The sequence below is a fragment of the Phaethon aethereus genome, assembly GCF_964289735.1.
Source record: "Phaethon aethereus genome assembly, chromosome: 3".
NCBI lineage: Eukaryota > Metazoa > Chordata > Aves > Phaethontiformes > Phaethontidae > Phaethon > Phaethon aethereus.
Genome location: NC_138576.1, coordinates 3122367 through 3145065, shown reverse-complemented (window position 1 = coordinate 3145065; position 22699 = coordinate 3122367). Strand labels below are relative to the sequence as shown.

The window sequence follows — 22699 nt, the reverse complement described above, 5'->3', positions numbered from 1 at the left end:
TCCCAGACGTGCCCGTATCCCTTCAGAGGATGTGTAACAGATACCCTCAGTTTCATGTTGGGAAGCAGTGATGCCACAGGGCTGGCTTGTGCAATGTCAGGTGGGCTTTGTGGCTTGCAGAGGACTCTGCTCCTGCAGTTATACTGTCACTAATTTAAAGTTAGCTTGAGTACACATACACGAAAAGTATAAAACAAGAATTCCCAGAGCAGCATCCTATGGTGAACTCCTTCTGAACCGAAGCAGAGAGATAAATCAAAGTTTGTGCTTTTTAACTACTACAGATGGGCAGAACACACAGGCAAGACTATTAGAGAAAAGAGAATATAACCTCTCTCCAGAGAGTTGAACCTGTCCTAGTGACTCCAGGCATAACAGGATATACAAATGGTTCTATTTCGCTGCTTTGTTTTAATGTTGATTTGTTTGTAGTCTGCCCAAGATACTAATAGGTGTTTTACAAGTATAAAGACAAAGGTGTCTGCCCTGAAGAACTCACTAACCAAGAACTCTACTGTACAGCGCTAATGCACAGTCAAATTTTCTGCCTAATGAACCAATCACTTTGATAAAATCTCTACCTCTTGGTGAATTCTCTGCTTTGATTTTTCCCCTCAACACCCATCATCTTTTACATCTCACTTTATATTCTTTTTTGCTCTGCTTTAAATTTGGGGGAGCAGTTTGTGCTTTAATCAACATTTTACGGTGTAGCTCCTTGAAATGAAGTGAATTATGTCTTTCATTAGGAACAAAAAAAGTTGGTCTGATGTTGCAACGATATGGATATTTAAGCTGAAAAATTGGAAGACCCCGGCCTGGCACAGGATTTTAAGGGGACAGTGGTGCGACGTTAGCCTTTAATCCCTTCAACATGCTGCGGTTGATAACAGGTTGTAACATGGATGTTAGTTCCTGCATTTGCAATGCTCATATCCAGAATAATAATTGAACAATTCCTCCTCTTTAGTGATGTGTTGGCTTCTTACCACCTATGACTTAGCATGGATTCTTTTTTTCTTTGAGAGGTGTTGATTGCTGCAAAAATAGTCATGTTAATGGTTGCCATCTGCACCTTACCCTCACCACTTCCACTTCATAACAGGGGTATGTCATTGCCCCTTTTCCAGAGGTGATTTCCTCTGCAGCAGAGGTGGTAGAACAGACTCTGTGACTGCTTCTCATCTGCTTCAGCACAAAATCAGCCAGTTACTCCAAATCGTCTTTAGTGATGGTTTATGCTGTCATTATTGTTTTCCTGTTTCTTATTGGGCCTCACTTCCACCTTAAATCAACACCTACCTTTTAGCACAAATGTTCTCATGAAGGAGTTATGTCTGAGAAACTGGTTTAAAGGTAGTACGAATATGCATTAATGATAATCAGTGATGGCACACTTTACTGTTGGGGACTTTGGACTTCTTTAATCAGCATGACATGGATTTTCTTTTTAACCTGTATCTGTGTGGCATGCTGCTTTTAAAGTTGTCCAACTAGTAATGTATGCCACATTTTAGACGCGCAGAACTGTCAGTAGCAGTAGCAGGCTGCATGGACTGCTGCAATATGTCCTGACTTCCTAATTTTTCTGCTATTTAATGTTAGGTTATCTTTCACCCAAGTGCATTGCTTTATATTTATCAACACTAAATTTCTTTTGCTTCATTTTAACTACTTCAAGTGCTACCTCATTTTAAGCCTGGTTTCCAGGTCAGTTAAGCATATATGATTATTCCACTTGTCTATTCCATCCTCTCTTACTGATTTCAACCACATTACATAGGCTGCCAGCAGCCTTACAAATATTAAGTTCCTACTCTTTGTGAAAATAAATAATCGCATAAAGAGGAAAGTCAAATTGTTTTCCCAGCTGGGCTCAACTGTATTATCAGACATCAGAGAATCCACATAGAGGAAAGCCGTTATGAATGCTGTAACCACAGGAACAGCTTCTATCAGAACTTGCACTTCATTAGATATGGGGTCATCCAGCCACAAGATGCAAAACCACAGGAAGCCAAGTTGCTTTGCTTAAAGTTATTACAACTATCCTTTTTTAAATGAAAAACGTAGCTCAAATCTTGGAGTAGCTGTGACCTTCATCTGTGCTTGGAATGACTTCTTTAAAAACTCCGTGGCTCCACCCCCGCCCCCCGCTTTTCTTATGGCATTAAGTGTGGGGTAATGAAGGGAAGAAATAAAACTGAGCTGGCGTTGCTGAGTCACTGCTGAGATTTGAGACTGGCTGACTTGCTGGTGGAGCTCTGCTCATGATGGAGGGACCACCCAGCTTTTGCAGGTAGCAGAAGGGATCAGAAGGGAATAATAATGAAAGGAGAGCAGGGTAGTAGGAAGATTGACTGAAAGGAGGTAAAGCAAAAGTAGAAAGCAGCTTTTAAGAGTGGATTGTTAAAGTCTAATTGGAGGTAAACAAAAACTTCTAGAGCTTCTGTGCTCTTCCTAAATGCTAAGCCACTCAGGTCTGTTGGACAAGGGTCTCTTTTCCTCTTTTTTCTACACACTTTTAGTGCTCAACGTAGAGCAAGAATTTCTGTGCTGTCTGGCATCTGGTTTCTCTCCGCTGCAGTACACTTTGGACATCTAGGTGAACTACTCCAAGCCTTCCACTAAGGATTTGAGACCTTAGCCAACACCACTTCCCTCTCAACAGAACAGCTTCCCGCAAGACGGCTGAGGGACGAGAGTCAGCAGCTGTGGCTTACCCTGTACCCGTAGACAGGAGAGTATTAGGAACAAATGAGACATTGGGAATAAATTGGTCCTTCCTTTAATCTGACATTTCCTCCTGAGTCTTCTCTTCATTTTGCTGGTTATTCCTGGAGCAGTTTGCCGTTAAGCTGTGATAAGCATCCCGTTCCCATTCCTTTTTCAAAGCTCCTGTGCCAGGAGACGTTCCGGCATAGAACACGCATGCTGCCTGCGGGATTGCCTACCTGGCAATTATTTGTATTGTTTCGTACCCACTCATAGCTTTAATCTGCAAGTCCCTTGAGGCACAGGTTATGTGTTTTGTGTGGTTCACTGGGCAGCCATAGAGCACTTCATTCCCCTTAGGGCATTACATAAAGTGTTAATAATAAAATCCTAGGAAATCTACTTGGAATTACAGACATGGGGATTTTCTCATTGTCATTTTTACATTACCTCTAAACCTTTATGCAGGACCATAAAGCTAATACTTAGCATAATGAAAGACATGTGTGTCTTTAAAACTCACCGAGGCCAAAATTACAGAAGCAACCATCGCAAAAAAAAAAAAAGAGATAAGGAGGAAGGGGAGCAGCAAAGGGTGTGAAATGAAGGCTATGCTTTGCAAGGTGCAGAAATCAAAGGGAGGCAAGAAAAGCAGAGCAGAAACACAAAGGTCAGCCATGGAAAGCAAGCCAAAGGAAATGAAGTCTGAGGAGGGGTTTGAAGGTGGAAGGTGAGGCTCTTTACTCCCAGGGGAGGAAAGTAATGTAAACCGAAGAGCAGTCTGGACAGGTACAGATGTGAAACACAAATAAACTAAACGTTTTCATCTTTAATGCTTGGGAGATCAGAGCTGGATTGCCTCTGAGCAGAAAAGCTGAGGTAAGACCCTGACTGTGAGGGTACAAACTGTCTCAATGTCCTACGGCTGTCTATCAGTTTTGAAGCACAAGACCTGTCTTCTTCTTGGATATTTAAGGTTTTCTTTGGCATTGAAGCAGGCCTTGGTAACGTACCTAGTGCACATGCTGATCTAAGCTATTCTCTGCTCAAATGGCTTGCTTGCATAGGTTAAAGCAGATGAGTTGTTTTGCAGGTTGATAGAGCTAAAGTTCTGCCAAAGATTGCAGATTTCACAAATTGACCATGAAAAGCCAGGTCGCAGCATACGTGCTCTGTCTTGGTCAGGCCACAAGGCTGCACAGGTCATGCTGGAACTTTTGGTCTCCAAAGATTACCCATAAAGTAGTGCCAGCTGCTTGATGGTAGGTTTTCCACCTGCCTTGTGGTTGAAGTAGTCTGTTTGCTGTCATGTTCTCAGTAGGGATCACCTTAATGTGGTGTTTCAAGACAAGATCAGCTATTGCTGGATCTAAAATCAGTATTTCAGAGTAGGGTCACCATTGCTAACATACTCAAGGATGAGAAATGTGGAGATGTAATCACATACTTTTTCCCTCTTCTTTCCTAAACATTATTCCTTCTCTGTACATTGAAAGTGCCATTTTTCTTCATCGCAGCAAACACTCCAAATGGATCCTTTCTCCTTTTCTTCCCTTCTTTCATCTTTCTTTATGCTTCCTTAGCTCCCCAGGTCCCCATGAAGTGGGAAGTCTACTTCAGGCCTATTAGAAACCTTTGTCTAATTGCTTTGGCACCTTAACAGCCAGACTTATTTTTCAGTATCAAGGGGATTGAGACAGCATTGAAGGGATACCCAGGGCTCTTTACAGAAATACCTGTCCTAAAGTAGGAGGTCTCAGGAATGGGAAATACTTTGTTTCCTGCTGAAACAAGAGGGAGTTTTTATGTTTCCCCTGTTAGGACAGCAACAATTGCTGCCATTCCCTGCTAGCTGTTGTGGAGTGTGAGGATGAATACCCAAGGACGGATGTTCTGTCCTTGCCTCCTCAAGCAGTTTTTCCATACTAAATGATGTCACTTACGAAGTTTGTGTTGCATCTTGCTCGTGGTTACAGTCATCCTGTCTTTTCTTTCTTTGATACCCTTGTTGCCAAAGTTAATGTAGAACCAAATTATGAGCCTTTCACCTTGAATTCGGGGATTTATTAACTGTAGTGTTCTGTGTAAATATTTACTACTGGTAATGTTAATGAATGTGGAAAAATCGCAAGCTAAATCCAAATAAAGTCAGAACATCTTCTGTTTTCTTTAAAGCACAGTGTTCACCTTTGGTTTTTGCTGCTTGGAGTATAATACGTGCCTCCAGGAACTTGGAAGCTAACACTGCAAGTGACTACAGAACAATACAAGTCTCTGCAGAAATGTTGCTCTGATAAGTTTGCTTTTTTGGCCTACATTTCTCAGTGGTTATTATTTGTTAATTATGTTATATAGTGCTCACATGTGGGCTAATTGCTTCCCCAGAGAGCTTACAATAAAATGATGGACAGAACAAGGGCAGGATGTTACAGATATCACAGAGTAAAAGGGTAAGGTAGGACACGGGCAATATGGTTAGTTAAGCACTTAGGTCTGTGTTTGAAAACAGCGTAGCATTATGAAGCATAGTGTAGAAGAGTTGAGTTGGTTTGCTGGGGGAGAGGATGGGTTCTAATTTGAATTATCTGAGGAGTTGACTTGTCAGAATAGTTGTGCAAGGAAGCACCAAAACTGAAGGCAGCAATGAAGAAAAAATCCAGAAATTTATGAAAGAAGGCTGCAGGGAGATTGTACCTGGCTTGGTTGTAGTTGCAGGGCTGTACTGTGTGAATTCTTGAAAACAAGAATAAGGTCCATACGAACTGTAGGTATATTGCACAAGTGATATTCCTTGGAAAAGAAAACTCTCTCCTCAGACAAACTCTTTTCCTCAGACCCTTATAGATGGGAGAGAAGAAAAAAATGTGCGTATACATCCGTGCAGTTGTATTTCAGATTTCAGTTCTTATTCTTGCTGTTTGTCTTGTTTTTCTGCATCTGTCTTTTAGTCTGCACGGTTTCAGGCAGGAGGACTGTGATGGTATTTATGGTTTATGCTGCTCCAAATTGTAATGTTCTGATTCATTTTCCTGTGCTGCGAATACTTCTTCACACCTGCTTAGAGAAAAGGAACCAAGTCATCATGAAGGCACACTTAAGTGACGGACTAAAAAGTGACACAAGGTATTTCTCAGCAGCTCCTCAGCCACTGCTTGTGCTGAAAAACAGGAAACGTCTGTACGCTTGCACAGAGGTCTGACTTGATTTTGATACGTGGATCAGCTCTCTAGCATATTACCCTGTCAGAGCAAAGAAGCAGAAGAGTTTCAAGTGTGTATGTTCCTTTTGAGAAGCATTTTCTAAGGGGAAGGGGAAAGGAGCAAAGACTTGGCCATTTAAATTATCTGCTTTAAATGCTCCTAGAAGTACTTACTTTATACACAGATATTTTTCTACATTTATTATTAGAAAAGAAATAGAAGTGAAGTTTTACATAGGCAGGTCCTACTTCCCCATTTCAAAGTACATGTAGTTTCCTCTGCCAGAAGCCAAGCTGTGATGCGGGCTATGCTTGCTCTCAGAATGCCTTTTTTTCCTCTGGATACTTCCAATGATTTTTATTGCATCCCTTCTCTCAGTGGCTTATCTCAGCATCTTAAATCTTCAGAGCCCTCGTTAATACGTTTGGTTGTATCCACAATTTGGCTGGCCAAGCCCACTTGTTACTTCTCATGTAGTCCATGTAGTTTCTTCTGTATCTGTGGGGTATAAGAAGAAGTCCTGAACTCAAGAGTCAAGAAGGGTTCAGCCTTCTGAATCCTGATGAGAAAGGATTAACAGCAGCTGCCTATTCCACACACGTTACAAAGGGATAATGAAAAGTGCCCGGGGAATGACATGACAGTAGTAAACTGCTATGTGAAGAAGACTTGGATTGCTTCTGAGGGTGCCTTGCAGTACTACTGCCATGTGAACAATACCTACACTACTGGGATGACTGTCCTGGACGTTTGAAGGCATTGACATTTAGAGTATGGGTACAGGACAAAAAGATCAGTCTGCACTGATATGATTATAGTCCTACCCATTCCTTTACAATACTGTATTTGAAAGTCTCTTGATGATTTGATGATATACGGGTATATTGCAGAACAGACGAAAACTGTGATGTGTCTGTTCACTGGTAAGCGTTGCAGCCACGTACCACTGTCAGGCGAGGGGAACAGCGGGGTTATTTCAGTACTTGCACAGTGCCTTGCAGGTCTGCGATACCTCTTTGAAGGATCTCAAAGCACTTTACAAACACTTAATGAAACTCTTAGCTCTGCTGCGAGTTTCATATAGTTGATAAGGCATGTTTTGCGCTTTGATAGCCTGTACCAGAGCTGGAGGGAATAATTTCTCCTCCAGCGTTTCCCACCAGCTCTGTTTTTTAGCAGGGAAGAGAACTTGGGAAACGTGACCTTCCCAGTCCAGTGTTCGCTTTGCCGGACCATACTTCCTCTGTTATTCAAGGTGAGAACAGGACGGTTAGAATTGATTTAGGTGCTTCTGGGAAGATGAAGTCACTATGTTTGGATCTCTGTATTGTGCCAATAGAGAGATCCTAGGGGAAATCTCTTCCTTTAGTTTTGTTTATATTCAGTCTAACGCACAGATGTAATTTGCAAGGAAATGCAAAGGAAGAAAGGTTTTGCTGGCCTCAGCAGTGTAGCTAGAGTGAAATGAGATGTCACAAGGATATCTAAGTGTCTCTCTTGCGAGATATGAAAAGGATTTTTCTTTGCAGTGTGCTGATTTTTTTTAACTCTTTCCCTATGTGCCTTCAGTCTTCCGCACCTCTTGCGCATTCTCTCGCTGTGTGTATTCTCCCTTAGCCATTCACAGGCTGCCTCCTGCTCGTGGATTTTACTCACTGCCTTTGTTTGCTAAAACTTAAATGAATGCCTTTTTTTTCCTGAAAAGTGTAAGAACAGTAGGAGGAAGTTTGTCTGCTCTGTGCGACACGGCATCAGGGTTCCCAAGCTGACATTAGAAATACAGGTGCTGTAACTGCGAATATTGTAACTGTTAGTCCTGTAGGACTGACTGGGATCTGATAATGACAGCTGGAATGAATCCCCAGGACTATCTTTGTAATCAAGTCTCTGGCCAAAATTTAATCCGTTGCACTTTTGCAACCCTGTTGCTTCCTGTTACGCTGTTGTTTTCAGGCTGAAGGCAAAACCCGGCTGAGTAGTACAGCTTATTGTACGGCTCCCGTTTATTGACGGAAACAGGCTGGGATCCCATACGTCATACGACACTAAAAATGCGTTTATATGACAAGCAAATGGCATTTTGGATACCTACAGATTGCCTTCAGCAAGTGAGATGATGGCTTTCTATTTTAGCGGTAGTAATGTATGAATTATAAGAATAAATGAAAATGCTAAAACTGGCCACTTGCTGAGGGATGAGCTTTTGACAAAAATATAACATAAAATTACAAGACAGCCTGAGAGAATTTGGATGCAGTTTTAATAGAAACACATCACCACAGAATTTAAAATAAAAAGTGGAGTCAGCAGATACAATGTAAATATATTTGAAAACCAAGCACGTATAGATTTATATAGTAGAATGAAACAGGCGCTGTTTTGCGGTAATATCACTAGGATACGGTGCTGCATCGGAACAGGTATCCAGAAAGACTGTGGAACCTCCATCCTTGGAGGTTTCCATGACTCCGCCACAAAAAGCCGAACTGGTCTAGCATTGGTGGGAGTCCTGCTCCAAGCTGGAGGCCAGACTAAAGACCTCCAGAGGTCATTTCCAATTAATGATTCTGTGACTAACACCAGAATTATTCTACAGGTATTTATTACAATAGAATTTCTTTGCCTTTTTAATTGCAACGAGAGCAGTCTGATTGCTCCTTCCTTTGTAGTTGCAGATGGAGGCAGGTGTAGCAGAAATGGATCTTCATAATTCCATGGAGAAAATAGTTGGATTTTTTTAAAAGGTTTTTCCGTGTCCCCTTTCCATTAGTTACTTCCTAACTTCTCTCCTTGTCTTTACTGGGTAAGAGACAGAGCTGGTAGTTCATGTGGAGTAATTAGTTAATATCCAACTGCAAGATAGCAGCTGATTTTTCAATGTATTCTAGCACAGAATGTATTTTAATGGAGTCAAAAAGGAAGGGGCTTCTGTATAGTAATTGGAACTTGTCCTTTTAAAAAGTGCTGTCATGTCATACAGCCCAGCCAGGTATTAGACATTCCAGATCTTCATTCCATTTCCCATAAGTGGATTCCTTGCTATATTGGCATTCAGTATAAATAGTAATAAAATTAAACCTTGCTGTGGTTATGTGAGGTATCCTGGTGATTAGGATATCAGGGTCAACAAAAGAAGGAAATTGCAAGTGACCTGAATTTTTACCATTTCTTTCCAAGTTTAGTGTTCCTGCTTTTCATCTCTTTCATTAAACCCTCTTTTATTACCAGGAGGTCAAATTGTGTCTCTCTTTAAGTTTTTAAAGCATTATGGGGCTGGAAGATGCTTGTAGAGTCCAGATCTTCCATTTTCCATTCCAAGCAAGGACTAACTCCACCTAACGCTTTCCTGATAGTTGCCTGAGTTGCTTTCAATGGTTGAGACTCCCAGTGGTTGTCGAGGCTTTACATATATACTGATAGATTTGTCATGTTGGTAATTTATATCTGCTTGTCCTCTTCCTCGTAAGCACAAGGAAAACTGTCTCTTTTTCTCTCTGCATCAGCCCTTTCTGCATTGGAGTCTGTTATCATTAGTTCTTCATAAGATGCTGTCTGCAGTATACCAATCTTAATCGGGTAAATTGAAAACATTAGAGCCTCCTGGGTACCTGTTCTTATGCCAGAATTGACTTCAGAACTGATGGTACATGGCCTTATTTATGCATGTATTTATTTTAATCCTGCTTAAACTCATCATGCTACAAGTCTTTGTTCACTCTCTTGCCTGTTTGATCCCAATCCAAATGTTTATGCTCATAGTTAACTTTAAGTTGTCAACTCCTTAGAGCAAGACTCTGTCATCCTTAAAGTCTGCAAAGCTCCAGAGTGACCCTTCATGAATAATCTGCTGTGCTTCCCTCCATTAGAGCTAGACCTGGGTTAGAAAGATACAGGGATGCCCTCAGTTCTTGCCTGTCGAGTTTTGTGCGCTGCATGGGGGTCATACCAAGGCACCTCTGCAGTGAGGATCTGAAGTAGCAGAAACGGAACGGGATTATTCTTAATCTTATTGTTATGGTTTCTCAACAAGAAAGTAGCTAATCACTGTGGTTCAGCCAGACTGCAGAAAGGGGTTGTCGCATTTAAAAGCTATGAATGATCGTGTGATTGCCTTGTAACTCAAGCTGGAGGTTTACCCTCTACTTACTTATCTAGCCCATTTTCTGTCATTTGAGTGAGAATCACTGAAATTATAGTTTAGCTTTATTCTGCCTTTATGCTCACCCCTTCTGTGCTTTTCCTTTTGTGTCATTTTTGTGAACTTGAGCTAATAAAATTGCTTGTGAATAAGTTACCCCCTCATTTGCAAACAAGGAAGCAAAGGTGTGTGAAATTATGTAAGTAATTGTAGTTTGTATGTGGCAGATCTGTGACTGTATAGTAAATTTTTTGATTCCCCTTTTTTTGATTCTAAGATGTAGGTGCTAAGACAGAAACACTTGCGGTCTGAGGAGGAGGGGAACTTCACTGAATTAATCCAAGCTGCTTCTGTTGCTGATGTACTGGCAGCCTTTGTCTTTGCTGGTTGGTTATATCTCACTTTTCCTCCCAGAGTGACATGCGGATGCAGTTTTTCTTTTGGGACTTTAATTCTTCAACCTAAGGTCTTAAATCTCCAAAGATACTTGGGTTTCAAACTCACTTGATTTCATGAGGTGTCTAAATACTTTCCACTTTGGGCTTCTACTGTTGCCGAACTGTTTACACAATGTGATGGGAATTGTTTATATAATTGACCATACTCCCCTATTTTTTTCTTCACTAAACAATTGTGGCTGAAAGGTGCTCTGAGAGTATGATGCCTTAGAGATGCAATCCTGATCCTGCAGGATTCAAGGGAACCAGGTTTTCACTCTATAAGTTTAGTGTACTAACTTAATGATTAAATCAGCATTGTGTGTCTCAAGTGCCTAAAGAAAGCAGGCAGAAAAAAAACCCAACAGTGGTATTTAGAGTGCTTTATGTGCTTCAAATAATTTTCCATACCTTTAACTAATTGCATAAGCAGATGATATTTACAGGGGACTTCTGGCTATAATTGACCTTCATCTTTTCCTGTGCACTTCCAGCCTCTCCTTGAATTTTCCTATTATTTCCTCTTCATCATTCCACGTTTAACACCATGTTTCAAGCAGTCCTTGTCTCTTGCTTGGGATCATCCTACGAATTCCCTGGAGGCCAATATTCCCAACTCCTTTTAACTTTACCTTCTCAGCCCAATTTTGTTGGCAATTTTGGAACTCACAGTGTGGACAAACATATCTCCTCCAAAACCCAATCTTCAGGCCTCCGACTGGTTCCAGCACGATTGCCATTCTCCTTTTACTTGATCACCAGTTCTTTGGAGCAGGAGTGTTTCCTTCTGTCTTTTATCTTGTTTAACAAATTGCTTTTTAGAGGTTGCCGCAACACAGTACACATTTAAGTATGTGTATCTTATTTTTCTTTGAAACTTTTATATGCATGTGTTGGGCCAAGCAGGGGAGGAAGTGCATAAACGGTGAGTCTCCTGTCGAGAGGTTAGAGAAAACCCATGTTTAGAGTTCAGCAGTGTTCCCATGGCTACTAGGACAGGTACATCACGGGAGGGGGAACGCTTCTGCCATTTAACAGCCCTTTCAGGTGATTTATGGTTTCACATAAGCTTTTCCTAAACTGAGAGGTTTTCTAGGGTTGGCACCTCTTTGCTTGTCTCCATGCCCTGTTAGTTCTGTGTTCAGTGGCCCATGGTTATTAAAATTCTTATCAATAAAGGAGTTTCTGAGCAAGGTTCTTATTTTCTGGGATCATGCCTACCTTCTGAACTCCTCGGCTTAACCAAAGGAACATTTTTTTTTTTATGTCTAATGTATTTTATAAAAGAAATGTGTAGAGTTCAAGTCATATTTGCCTTCAATTACAGTAATTAAGTTGTCAGGACTTGAAGTCACCAAGGGAATGAGAAAATCCTTTCCTGGTTGGCCAGGGGGTAACTGGTGTTCTGGTTGCAAGTACGTTTTACATATTGGGGTGGGGAGGAAAACTGTTCTGGCTGGCATCTGCAGCAGAATACCTGGGAGACTGTTTGTCATTTTGCAATACAAGGTGTCAAAATCCTGCTGTGGGTAGAAGGAAAAGGAAAAGAAAGTGAGCTGTTTAACTCTGCTTTAGCAGGGCATCTATTTTTGATCCGCACTAACGCTGCTTGCTTGGGTTGGGAGATATAGCTTATTAAAAAGAGAGTGACTACAAACGTAGCACAATCCATTTACTCTGTGGATTCTGTCATGTCAAACTTCTACTGCGGCTCCCCTTTCAAATGTAACCTATATGTATAGATGTACGTAGATACATGCTTTTTTTTCCCCCGTGTTCAACATCTCTTTGCAGACCTCTTTGCCAGAAGTCAGGTAGTTTTAGTTACTTCATAAACTTACTTGAAGGTACACTACAAGATATTCCTACAAGAAAAGCACCTAATTTTTATAAGTGCCCACACAAACATTACTGGAATCTCAAGTGTAGCGTTACTTTCGTTCCACTGGAATGGCTCTCTTGAAAGCAGATGTATCGTAATGCACCACTAATGACACAAATTTTTGCATTCCTGCTCGTGTGAGTAAAGGTTATGGTTGCACAAGGAGTCAGACATGCAAAACCTTACTCACAAGCCCTGATAAACCTCACTTCAGCTAGCAAGTTTAAGGATGCCCTGAAGAGAGCCAGATCACTTATCTACACCATCATGCAATAACTATAAAGTGTTGAGATAAGTGGTTTTCTATCTCCCAGTTTTCTGCTGGCCTTCACCCTATCTATCAGTTTATGCCAGTGAAAGTGGGTGTGAAATATTACTGCTCCGAGTTGGTTGCATTTTATAGTCACTTCAGTTCACATAGGAGAGGCATGGGTAGAGTGGATGCTCTTACCTGTCTGTGCATTTCTGAATGGAAAAACAGTGGAATAGCTCTGTCATACTCACCGCGTTTGACTGTAATAGCCGTGCCACTGCCGCCCCTTCAAGAAGCGTGTTGTAGGCCAGATGGTGGTAGGGATTCTACCCAATTCTTACCTACTCAGCTTTTGCCATCGAGAGGGGTGTGCTTGCTTACCTGCAGTTTGTACAAGGCTTTAAAAAAAACCCACAATGTAAAATTTGGGGCATTTCCAAGAGTCATCTGTGACTTTTGCCAAGCAAAAGGATATGCCACAAAGGGTTATTTCAGAGTGCTTCAGTATCCATGCAAACAAGTCTGAATTTCAGCTGCCTTTTGGGCTTGTTTATTTTGTAAGTCACAGATAATTTAACAAGTTATGTATTTTCATGTTGTTGCATTTGTTGCAGCTCTTTCAGAGTCAGTTCTCTTCATGCCATACATAATATCCAGCTCCATAGCTATACTTTGCTTTTTGTTTTATCTTTACTTTCTAGATAAGAGACTTTTTTATAGATACTCACCTGCAGCTAGAGTTCAGCAGCTATTTATTTTGTGTATGCAGAAGCCTTGTAAGATCTAACCTGTGATGTTGTTTTTGCCATCTGATAACGTATGATCAAATGGAGCATGTTTAAATAACAACATCTAGGACACAATGACAGTAAACTAGCTACGAAACAAACATTTCTAAAGATCAGATAAGATGGAAGAGATGCATCAATGCTGGATTGCCCCGTATATCATAAGTTCTTGCACTTTGCTGTAGAGGTATTCCAGGCATGGGATTTCCTTTGTGCCACAGGCTAATAGATTGTACTGCATTATTTTTCATGTTGTTTTATATCTTGTAGAGACATGTGCCTTTGCAAAGTGAGTGTAATACACCGAGTATGATAGTGTTATACATAATAGGCATGAGCTGCACAGGAGTAGGTAAACAGTAAGAAATGCAAAGGAACAGAGAATTGTCTTGTTCTGTACTCTCTTGCTGCCTTCTGTACTGTCACCTCTTCTCCCTAAATTTACGCCATCTTCTATATTAAGGACTGCCTCTCACTTCTGCCCAAGTCTATACTTCTACAATGAATTTTCAAAGCACCGTATTGGTTTTTAATATTTTTTGTATTAGTGTGCAAAAAAAATAACCTTATGTTTAAAACCATTATTTCTGACTCTCACTCCTGCTGCTCTTTGTTCACCTGCAGGAGGATAGTACCGATCCTGAGTCTCAGGAAGAGAAGCGGAGAAGCCGATGGCTGTCTGAGCCTGCAGACGGTTACAATACAGTGAAGAGCGTTCTCACTGTACAGGAATATTTCGCCAAGCGCATGGCAAAACTGAAGGGATCCCAGAATGAAACAGAAACAAAGGTAGACAATTCCTGCCCAACAGCTGGCGAAGCTTTGGAGCCTTCAGAAGGACTGAAAACCAAAGTCAAAAAGAAAAAGAAGCAGCAGAAGAAAGATGAGGCGGAGAGTACAGAGCATTGTGAGAAACCAAAAGTGAAACAATCTAAGATAGGTAGCTTGAATGGTAAGGAACTGGAGGCTCCATTAAACGAGTGTCACTCAGGGAAAAAGAAAAGGAAACATAAAGAGCAGCACAAAGGGGAAAGTGTCAGTTGTGATGAAAATCTGGGCAATGGAGAAACTTATACAGGAATATCTGATGGGGAAGATCTCAGCATAAAGGACTCTGAGGAAAAGCAAAAGAAACGCCATAAGAAGAAACACAAAAGGCAGAAAGAGGAGACAGATGAGTGTATCGAAGGAGCACAGAGAAAGAAAAAGAAGCACTGCAAGCACCTTTAGCCATTTAAGAGTCAAGCTGGGACTCTGAGGTGATTTGAACTTTAGCACGTTAGAGGAGAAGTCTGTGTAAACACAACCAGCCAGACATCATGTTGTAATCCAGTCTTGAGCACGCTGCTCTACCTCCAACTGAAACCACAGACTGTGTTTAAATATATCTCTTTCAAGGGAGAACACGGTGACAGGCCAATGTGAGCTTCAGTGCCATGTTAAAAAGGTCTCCATATGTAAGGCTGAGGCTTGCGTGTCTGCAAAGACTTGATAAAAACCAGTTAGGCTTTGCCTCTTCCAGTATGGCAGACGGTTCACCTCAGTGGCTTTGCAAGAGCTATGTTTTAACACGACAGACCCTGTGCTGCACCAGAGATTTGCTCTGGTGCAACTTCATTCAAGTCAGATAACAGCAAGCAAAATCAGGCATGGTTTTAACCACTGTGGTTAAGACTGCGAAAGGCAGCGAATGCTGCTTTACACTGACTGTATTTTTCTCAATCCAAGGGGAAAAAAAAGTCACCCTACTACAGCCTTTGTTATTAGAGCCACTGTCGTTTTCACTTGTGATAGCCCAGCTCTGCTTCTGGAAACAGGAGGGGTTTTGCAAAGCTGTATGTATTTTTTCACTGATTTTTGCAAAGTCCTGTCTAATTTTTTCATTCATCTCCTTTTATGTATAAAATAAATGTTGTTTCTTCCCAAAATACTTATTCTAATTAAAGGTTTACACCTGAGTGTCAGTACTAAAGAATGAAATAAAAATACCTCTCTCTGTTTCCTAGCCAGTTGTTAACTATTCTCAAGCAATTGTAACTTTGCAACAAAGCTAACGAGCTGTGCCTTTATTAACCATATCCAAATCTTTGGTTCCCAGGCAACAGGGTACCTTCACTGATGCATCTGGCATTCAAAAAGTTGTCTTGGATAGAGCAATGGGTTTTTTCTGAAATTAGGAGACCAAATAGATTTTAAAAGCATAGCTGATCAGATGCATTAGGATTGCTGCTTACACATTGCAAACTTGCAGTTTAGATTAATAACCAAATTAGTGTTTGTTTCTAATTGTAAATTTGGAAATAAGTAATGCTGGAACTCAGCACTACCACCAGCAGTTTTGTATGAGATCTTAAACATTCAGCATGAATTTTGACATGTTAATCTCACTCAGCTAAGAGCTGCCAAAAGAGGTGGGTGAGCTTGGAATTAAAGTGGTGGAATGGGAAGAAGCATTCGCTGTCCTGGAGTCCAGTTCTGATATTGCTTTGGCCACAGCCAATTGACAGCACAACCCTGAAAGCCAGCCAGTTGTCATGGCATAATTCAGAGTAGTTGACCAGAATTCAAGTTCATTAGCTGTTTGGCTGTGTTTCATCAGTGTAAATCTAAAACATTCCATTGGCCTGCTCTGCTGAATAAAATGGGTACATTTTAATTGTCTTAGCTCAGTTGAGTTGCTTAACGTGGTTTGAAAAACATTGTCAAGATGCAGATGTTAATGTCAAAAAAATTCCTTAAGCTGCTTTTATTGTCCAGTGGAAGAAACTTAGTCTGCAGCACACAGTCTTCATGGCTTCAGATGTTTTACTTGCAGCTGAGCTCTTCCTTTTTCAGATATCTTGGTTTGCAGTGCACCTTTCTTGCCTTCAGGACATGCTCATTCATTGCAGCAAAATTGCTGTAGTTTTACTTACTGGAAGGGAGAACAAGATGCCTTTCTCTGTGTTTCACTGCTGGCATGCCAGTAGTTTTTACCCCTTGTAGCATTTGCTTTTCAGTGCTATACAAATATTAGCCATTATGATGCTGCTGTGGCTGGGCTTGTTCCGCAGCTTCCTTAACCGAAATACCACTTAATGCCATGAGGTTGCTATAGAGTTGTGAGTAAGCTCCATGCTTGGGATGGAAAAAATAATCGTCTCAACGGAAGACAGCAAAATCATTTTTCATGTCATATTGAAGCATCTGGAGTTTTATGGGTCCCCGGCAAAGCAGCCTTTCTAATTTCACCCCGAATTTGGATTTTTGTTTGTTAGCAGAAGCCAAAAGCTTGACTATTTCCAATGTTTTGGGGGTTTTTTTAAACTCTTGAGCAGCTAAACTTCACAGTCTGTCTGCGATTTCAATTTAAAAAGGTGCTAGTCAAGGAATAGGTTTTCCTTCTTCAAATATTGCTGGGCTTGTTTGTTTGTTCTCTTAATCTTCCATGAGTTTCTACGTGCTAATTCTTATGAGTGTGTGGCCAGATTCCAGTGTTAGTTATAGAAAGAATAAAACCAGGAATAAATCTTTAAATTTATGGTGTTACTACAGTTAAGCACAGCATACCTAAGATTTAAATCTGGCTCAGATTGAAATATCAGCTACAAATAGAAGATTTTGTATTTGTACAAGAAGTGGGAATTTTGCTTTGTCCCAGGAAATAAAGGATTTTTATGTGCCTCGGGCTCAAAGCTTGTGCAGAATATGGGTTGTAGGGGGAAAAAAAATCATAGTAGACTAACATTTGAAACAAGCAATTCACTTAGCTGCTCTGCTCTGTGTGTGTTAGTAGTCAGTCAACTCTGCATTACTCGTCAAAAAGCTGTTCTTACCAAATACTGTCTAGTGAAATGGATGATTGAAACAACAGGAACATGTTTCAAAGTAATAAATTGGGGTTTTTTGTTTATGGTGGGTTGTGAGTCCAGTTTTAACTGGACTCTGGTTTGGCAAGAAGGTCATTTTTAGAAAGCATAAGAAAAAGAATTATGTCATTACCCAAATGGTGAAATTAGCAGAATGTAAGCACAAAGAAATTACTTGGTTTCATTCTGTGAAAATAAGACACTTAAACAGCAGAGTCTTCTGTTATATGTTTGTCCATCGTACTCACATGTTGCAGCAGAAAATTACGTACCTCCAAGTGCAATTACCTAGAAACTAAGCAAAGTGAGAGTCGCCACTCTGCTTTCGCTTCCAAATCGAGAGTGGTGCACACACAGCAGATACTAAAATGCTTTCAGTTTTAGTAATCCCAGGTCACCAGTGACATAGAAGAAAATTTTTCCTTTTTGCATTGGGAGCCTTACGCAGATGATGGTTTCTTGCGAGTTACTTCCCTTCTTCGCAGGTACAGCGTTGTTCTTGCTTTCAGCCTTGAAATTAACTGTCAGTGCAAGGGGTGCTACGCGCCAAGCTGCGTGAGTTGCAACTGCAAGTTTGTGAACAGCAATACAGATGCTGACTTCTGCGCTTGTAATTACCTGCAAGCACAAAACTGTCCCGGAAAGGAGAGGCCACGGAAAAGTAGTCTCTTACCAGCATCGGACCAAAGTCTGCGTGAGCTTTATGGACTTCGACTGTTTTGATCTTGCCGAGTCCCGACTCTGCAGAGCCTCCCTTCGAGCCAAGGACGGGAGATTGCACTGGTGCACGCTGCGTGACGACTCAGATGTGTGGAACAGGCACCGTTCCTTGAATTTCTTTGCAAGATGTACTAGATCTAGTGCTTTTACACACAACCGGTGTGAAGCAGAAGAAATAACCAGGGTTATTTCAAAGCATAGATGCGGGATACTATTAAGTACAAGTTTCAAGACAACTCGTTAAGATTTCAGAACCCCGTATCCTTACGTCTACGTGAATTTCAGTCCGTTAGGTTGTATCTGAGATTCAGCTGCTTTGTGAAACTTAAGAAATGCACTTGGGGACCCATCCAGTTTAGCATCGCATTCAATTAATGCAATTTTCCCTTAAGCAAAAGGCAGTTCTGGTGCCGACGTCTTTCAAATAATCAGCTCTCAGCAAAGAAAATTAGCTGAATGCACCAATTTTCTCCTGTTTAAACACACAAGATTGAAGTTCTTGAAGCATCCACCTTCAAAAGGCGCAATTTACGTCACGAAACCTCCAAACCTGCCAGCACTAAGAGGAGGAAGGAAGCTCCAAGAAGGGAGGAAAACCACACAAAGCCTCTTGGAAACACTGCAGAGCATCACACCTACCTTAAAAAAAAATCGTCTAGTAGTGTGTCCTCAAACAGCGTGAGGATTGCTCGCATCTGGAGCAGCATTTGCTTCATTCCTCCTCATTCCTGGGCGCTATGAGATTTGCTACGTGAAGGGTTATAAATCTCACCCGCGTGGTGTTAGTGGCCGAGGAACCCCCAGGAAGGATCAGAGCTCAGACTACTTGGAGAATAACCAAGGCTGTTGTCTCTGTACCTATCCCATAAGCAAACTTTCGCTTGTATAAGCAAAATTTTAGTGATGTGGGACTGGTGAATATGGCAAAAATACAGACTTGTAGTGGCACAAGTGGGAAGATTGTTCCAAAGCCAAACTGAAGCTGGATTTCTCAGCAAGTCAGAACTTAAATTCTGTTTCTGAGTCACTCAAAAGATTTTTTTTTTTTCTTATCTTAATCCATTTTTATAAACTTTAAACTGGGAGAGAGAAATTCTGCTCATCCCTTTTAACCTAAAGGGACTAATTTTTTTTTTTTTGATAGCTTTAAGCTGCGTTTTAAAAATAGTAAGAGCAGAAATATTCAGCACCATGACTGTGTGCATGCTGAAAATTTTAGGGTTTTTTTGTGCGTGTGTGTCTACATTTTTCACTGCGGGTTGCGTAAGGGGAAAGCTCTGGTTTCTCCTCCTAGCAAATAAATGGTGCTGGTAGCGGTCCCTGGGGAAAGCCTGGTGGGCCCGGGGAGGATGGGCGGCGGGCAGGGTTGGTTCTTCTCTCTCGGTGGCAAAGCAGCTGGGAGCTGCACCCCTGAGAGGTGTCTCTTCTGCTGGGAACCCCCAGCTGGCTGCAAAAACTGCCTTTGGGAGACGAGAGTTTCATTAATAATTAAGGAATGTGTGAATATCGAGCTAATTTTGGATTTGCACTTTCTCACACATTTTAATGTCTCTGAAGCGGGGAGCAGGGGGAAGGTGAAAATAGACCCGTCATTTGCCAGCCGAGTAAAACGCCAGATGCCGGATCCACGCCAAAAGGGATATTTTTAAAGAGTGGGGATGGTCTCGCCTATACGGCGCGAAAGCCAGGTTCAGTCACGGATCTTCTGTGTGACCCATGGGAGTTGCTGCCACCGTTCCCCATCCGTGAAAATGGGGAGAACAAAGCTTTCTTCCACCCTTTGTCTGTTCGGTCTATTTTAGCCTGTAGCTTTTAGCCGTAATTTCCCTGCTCTCAAAGCCCTGGGAGAGCTCTGCTTCTTCCTGTGCCCCAGATACAGGTAAGCATTGCACCAGAATCGGGAAGGTAAGCATAAAAAGTAAAGATGAGTTTTTCCAGACTGCTGCTAATTACCCCGATACGGTCGCAATTAAAAGGTGGCATTTTCACATGGCCCCAGCTGCCTTTATGTAATGCAGAGCTTCCTACAGGACAGGTTTAACCAGCATTTTAGGTACGGTGCAGAATGAAACCCATCTTACTAATGCAATCAGAATGCCAGGTGCTAAAGGAGAGGGGGAGAAAAAAAAAAAAAGTGTTTATTATTGTTTGCACTCAAAATGGGGGCCGCTAGAAAGGTGCTGTCTTCCAGCGTGGGAGAAAGTCCAAAAGAGAAATATTTTGCAGTATATTACGCAGACGGGAGTCCCAGCGTGCGTCTCGGGGAAGGAGGGGGGGTCTGAAAAGCCACGTGAATCTACCCCTGCAAGACCCAGGGGAGATGGAGCGATGTTGCCCGCCACGATGCGGAGGGAAGAGCAAGGACCGGGAAAACCCAGCGAGTTGCTCCGAGAGTCTCCGGGCATCTGCGGCAGGGGCAGGAGGTGGATGCGGGTCCGTTATCCTCGCCCAGACCCTTCCTCCCATCCCGCACACCGCGCCTGGAAAACGCGGCGCAGGACGGAGGCACGGCCGCGTGGCGTGTCAGAGGGGCTCGAGTGGAATTCTTCTGCTCCTTTTCTTTTCCCTTGAGGGGGTATGTTGTACTACGACTACTAAAAACTTTCTGGCCTCCAGGGCCTTGAGTGCAGAGGTGGTGGTTTTTATGGTAATGATGATATTCAGGCCCTGTGCATCCTGAGGGTCGAAAAATAATGCTGAGCGGTGCAACGCCATATTCACAATAAACCCTTGCCACTTCGGGCAGTCTCTTTTTTCAGTGCACTTCAACCCCTGCTAAAGGGAGATCAAAAAATAAAGGATGTCACGGGTTTTCTTCCCAACCTCTGCAGCAACTCCCATCTGCAAAACGCACCCGGGAGACCTGCTCGGAGCAGGACGGAGGGCTCGGCATCCTCTCTCCCTGCCCCATCCCGGCACATCCCGGCGTGAGACGGGACTTTCGGAGAGAGCCGGAGCCCACTGTGCAAAGCCTGGGACGGCACGGGCCGTCCCCAGGAGCGTGAACGGCTCCAAAACACAGATGAAAGGCAGTTGCTATGCACCGGCGTGTGTGGGGTGTGTGTGTGGGATGTGTGTGTGTGTAAAGGGTTTATAAATCTGTCCTGAGACCAGGAAATCTCCTGCGCCTTTTAGATTTAAGAGAAGTTGCCTTCCTGTTGTATTCCCAGATAACGCAGCTCTGATCAAGCCCACTTGTAAATAGCTTAATAGATTTAATCAGTTCCTTTGGAAAATGTTGTCGCTTCCGCAGGGTTTTAATTCGGTCCCGGGGAAAAGCTCAGAATGGGCAGTTGCTGCTCCTGCTGTGAACGAGGTTGGCAGCTGCCGCCTCTCTGGACCCCCAAATCGCCGTAACCCACGAGAAACCAGCACCGCAGCCATCCCGCTCCGCTGCGAAGCAAAGGGGAGACACCGGGAAACCCGGGCGGATCCTGAACCCGCACAGCTTACGTTTACACACCGCGCTCTCCACCGCTTGTAGTCTGACAAGAGTCAATAGGAACACCCAGGCACGTGGTAAATCGCTGCCTACCTGCACGAACAGCCCGGCTGGGGATCCGCACTGGGTTTTTCCCCCCCGGTCGCACGGATTCGGTGGGGCAGCGGCCGGCCAGCCCAAGGAAATGCCTCCACGGCCCGCGCCCCGGCCCGCCGGCTTTCTGGCAGCGCAGAGAGGAAATCCACCATCGGTCAAAGCGGAGCCGCTGCAGCCCTGCAGCCCATGTCAGGGGGTCAGAATCATAAAGGAATCGAGCAACTAAATATATTCCTCGGGGCAGGTTGCAGGGATGAGCTGGGCAAGGGGATCCGGCTGGGGATTTTTGGTCCCATCGCCCTCATCCTCAGCTGGGGGAATGCTTCTCGGGGGTGACTTTCCTGCCCTTGTGAGCACCAAACTGGGGTTAGTGGGAAATACCGTTACATGACAGTGGTGCATCCATCCCAGCCGGGCTGGGGTGGCTTTGCAGGATGGGGCAGCGCTCCATAAAATGCAACAGCAAGAAAAAGGCCCCAAAGCATCAGACCGGCCCTTCGTCTCCCAGCGTCCCACAGATGGGCGCTGGGGACCGACTGGGGATGTTGCAGCCCCTCTGGGCTGTGCCCAGCCTCAGCCCCCGCCCGCTGTGGCCCCTGCAAAGCTCACTCGGGGACCCGACCAGGCTGGACGAGCATCCACCAGTAGGTTCATTGGGACCCAGTTTCGGACCTGGGAATTTGGGGTAACTGGGTGAAAAACCACACAGGGTGGCAAAGTGGAGTGGTTAAAGGAGGAGGTGTGGGGGAAAAGGGGTACCTGCCCGCAGGACCCCCACCTTGATTGCAAACATGCATGCTGCAGCTTGCCAAAGCCTGGGGAGGGGGCTGGGGGGGACCTTTTGCACCACTATGGGGACCTTCCATTTGGGGCCATTTTCCTTTTCTTTCCAGGCCACCCCAAAAAGACTTCAGCCCCCTCATTCCTCCTCTCCCCACAGTTGCTTCAGCCTTGAAGTTTTAGGGGCTCGGGCGGGGGGAGGGTGCAGCAGGGGCTGTGCAGGGGTGGCCGGGACATTTCCAGCTCCCTCCTCACTCCCCTTCAGCCTTTCAGTGGGCAAAACAAGAAAATAATAATTGGGGGGGGGGGGGGGCGGGAAGCAGAAGAAGGGTGCTGCCCCCCCTCCTCGCTTCCCCGGGGGGTGCCGGGCAGAGGGTGGGGAGAAGTTTTCTCCCCACAC

At 43.3% G+C, this 22699-nt stretch overlaps 1 protein-coding gene across 1 annotated transcript in view; it reads left to right on the top strand.

Annotated features, from left to right (window-relative positions):
- PINX1 (PIN2 (TERF1) interacting telomerase inhibitor 1) overlaps positions 1 to 14643 on the top strand; it is a gene marked incomplete at both ends in the record, with an annotated part of 63813 nt that extends 49170 nt beyond the window's left edge. Inside the window, one exon of the mRNA XM_081997983.1 lies at positions 14038 to 14643. Within this exon, the coding sequence (XP_081854109.1) occupies positions 14038 to 14643 (606 nt within the window). The remainder of the gene's footprint in view (positions 1 to 14037) is intronic.
- Between the last annotated feature and the right edge of the window lie 8056 nt (positions 14644 to 22699).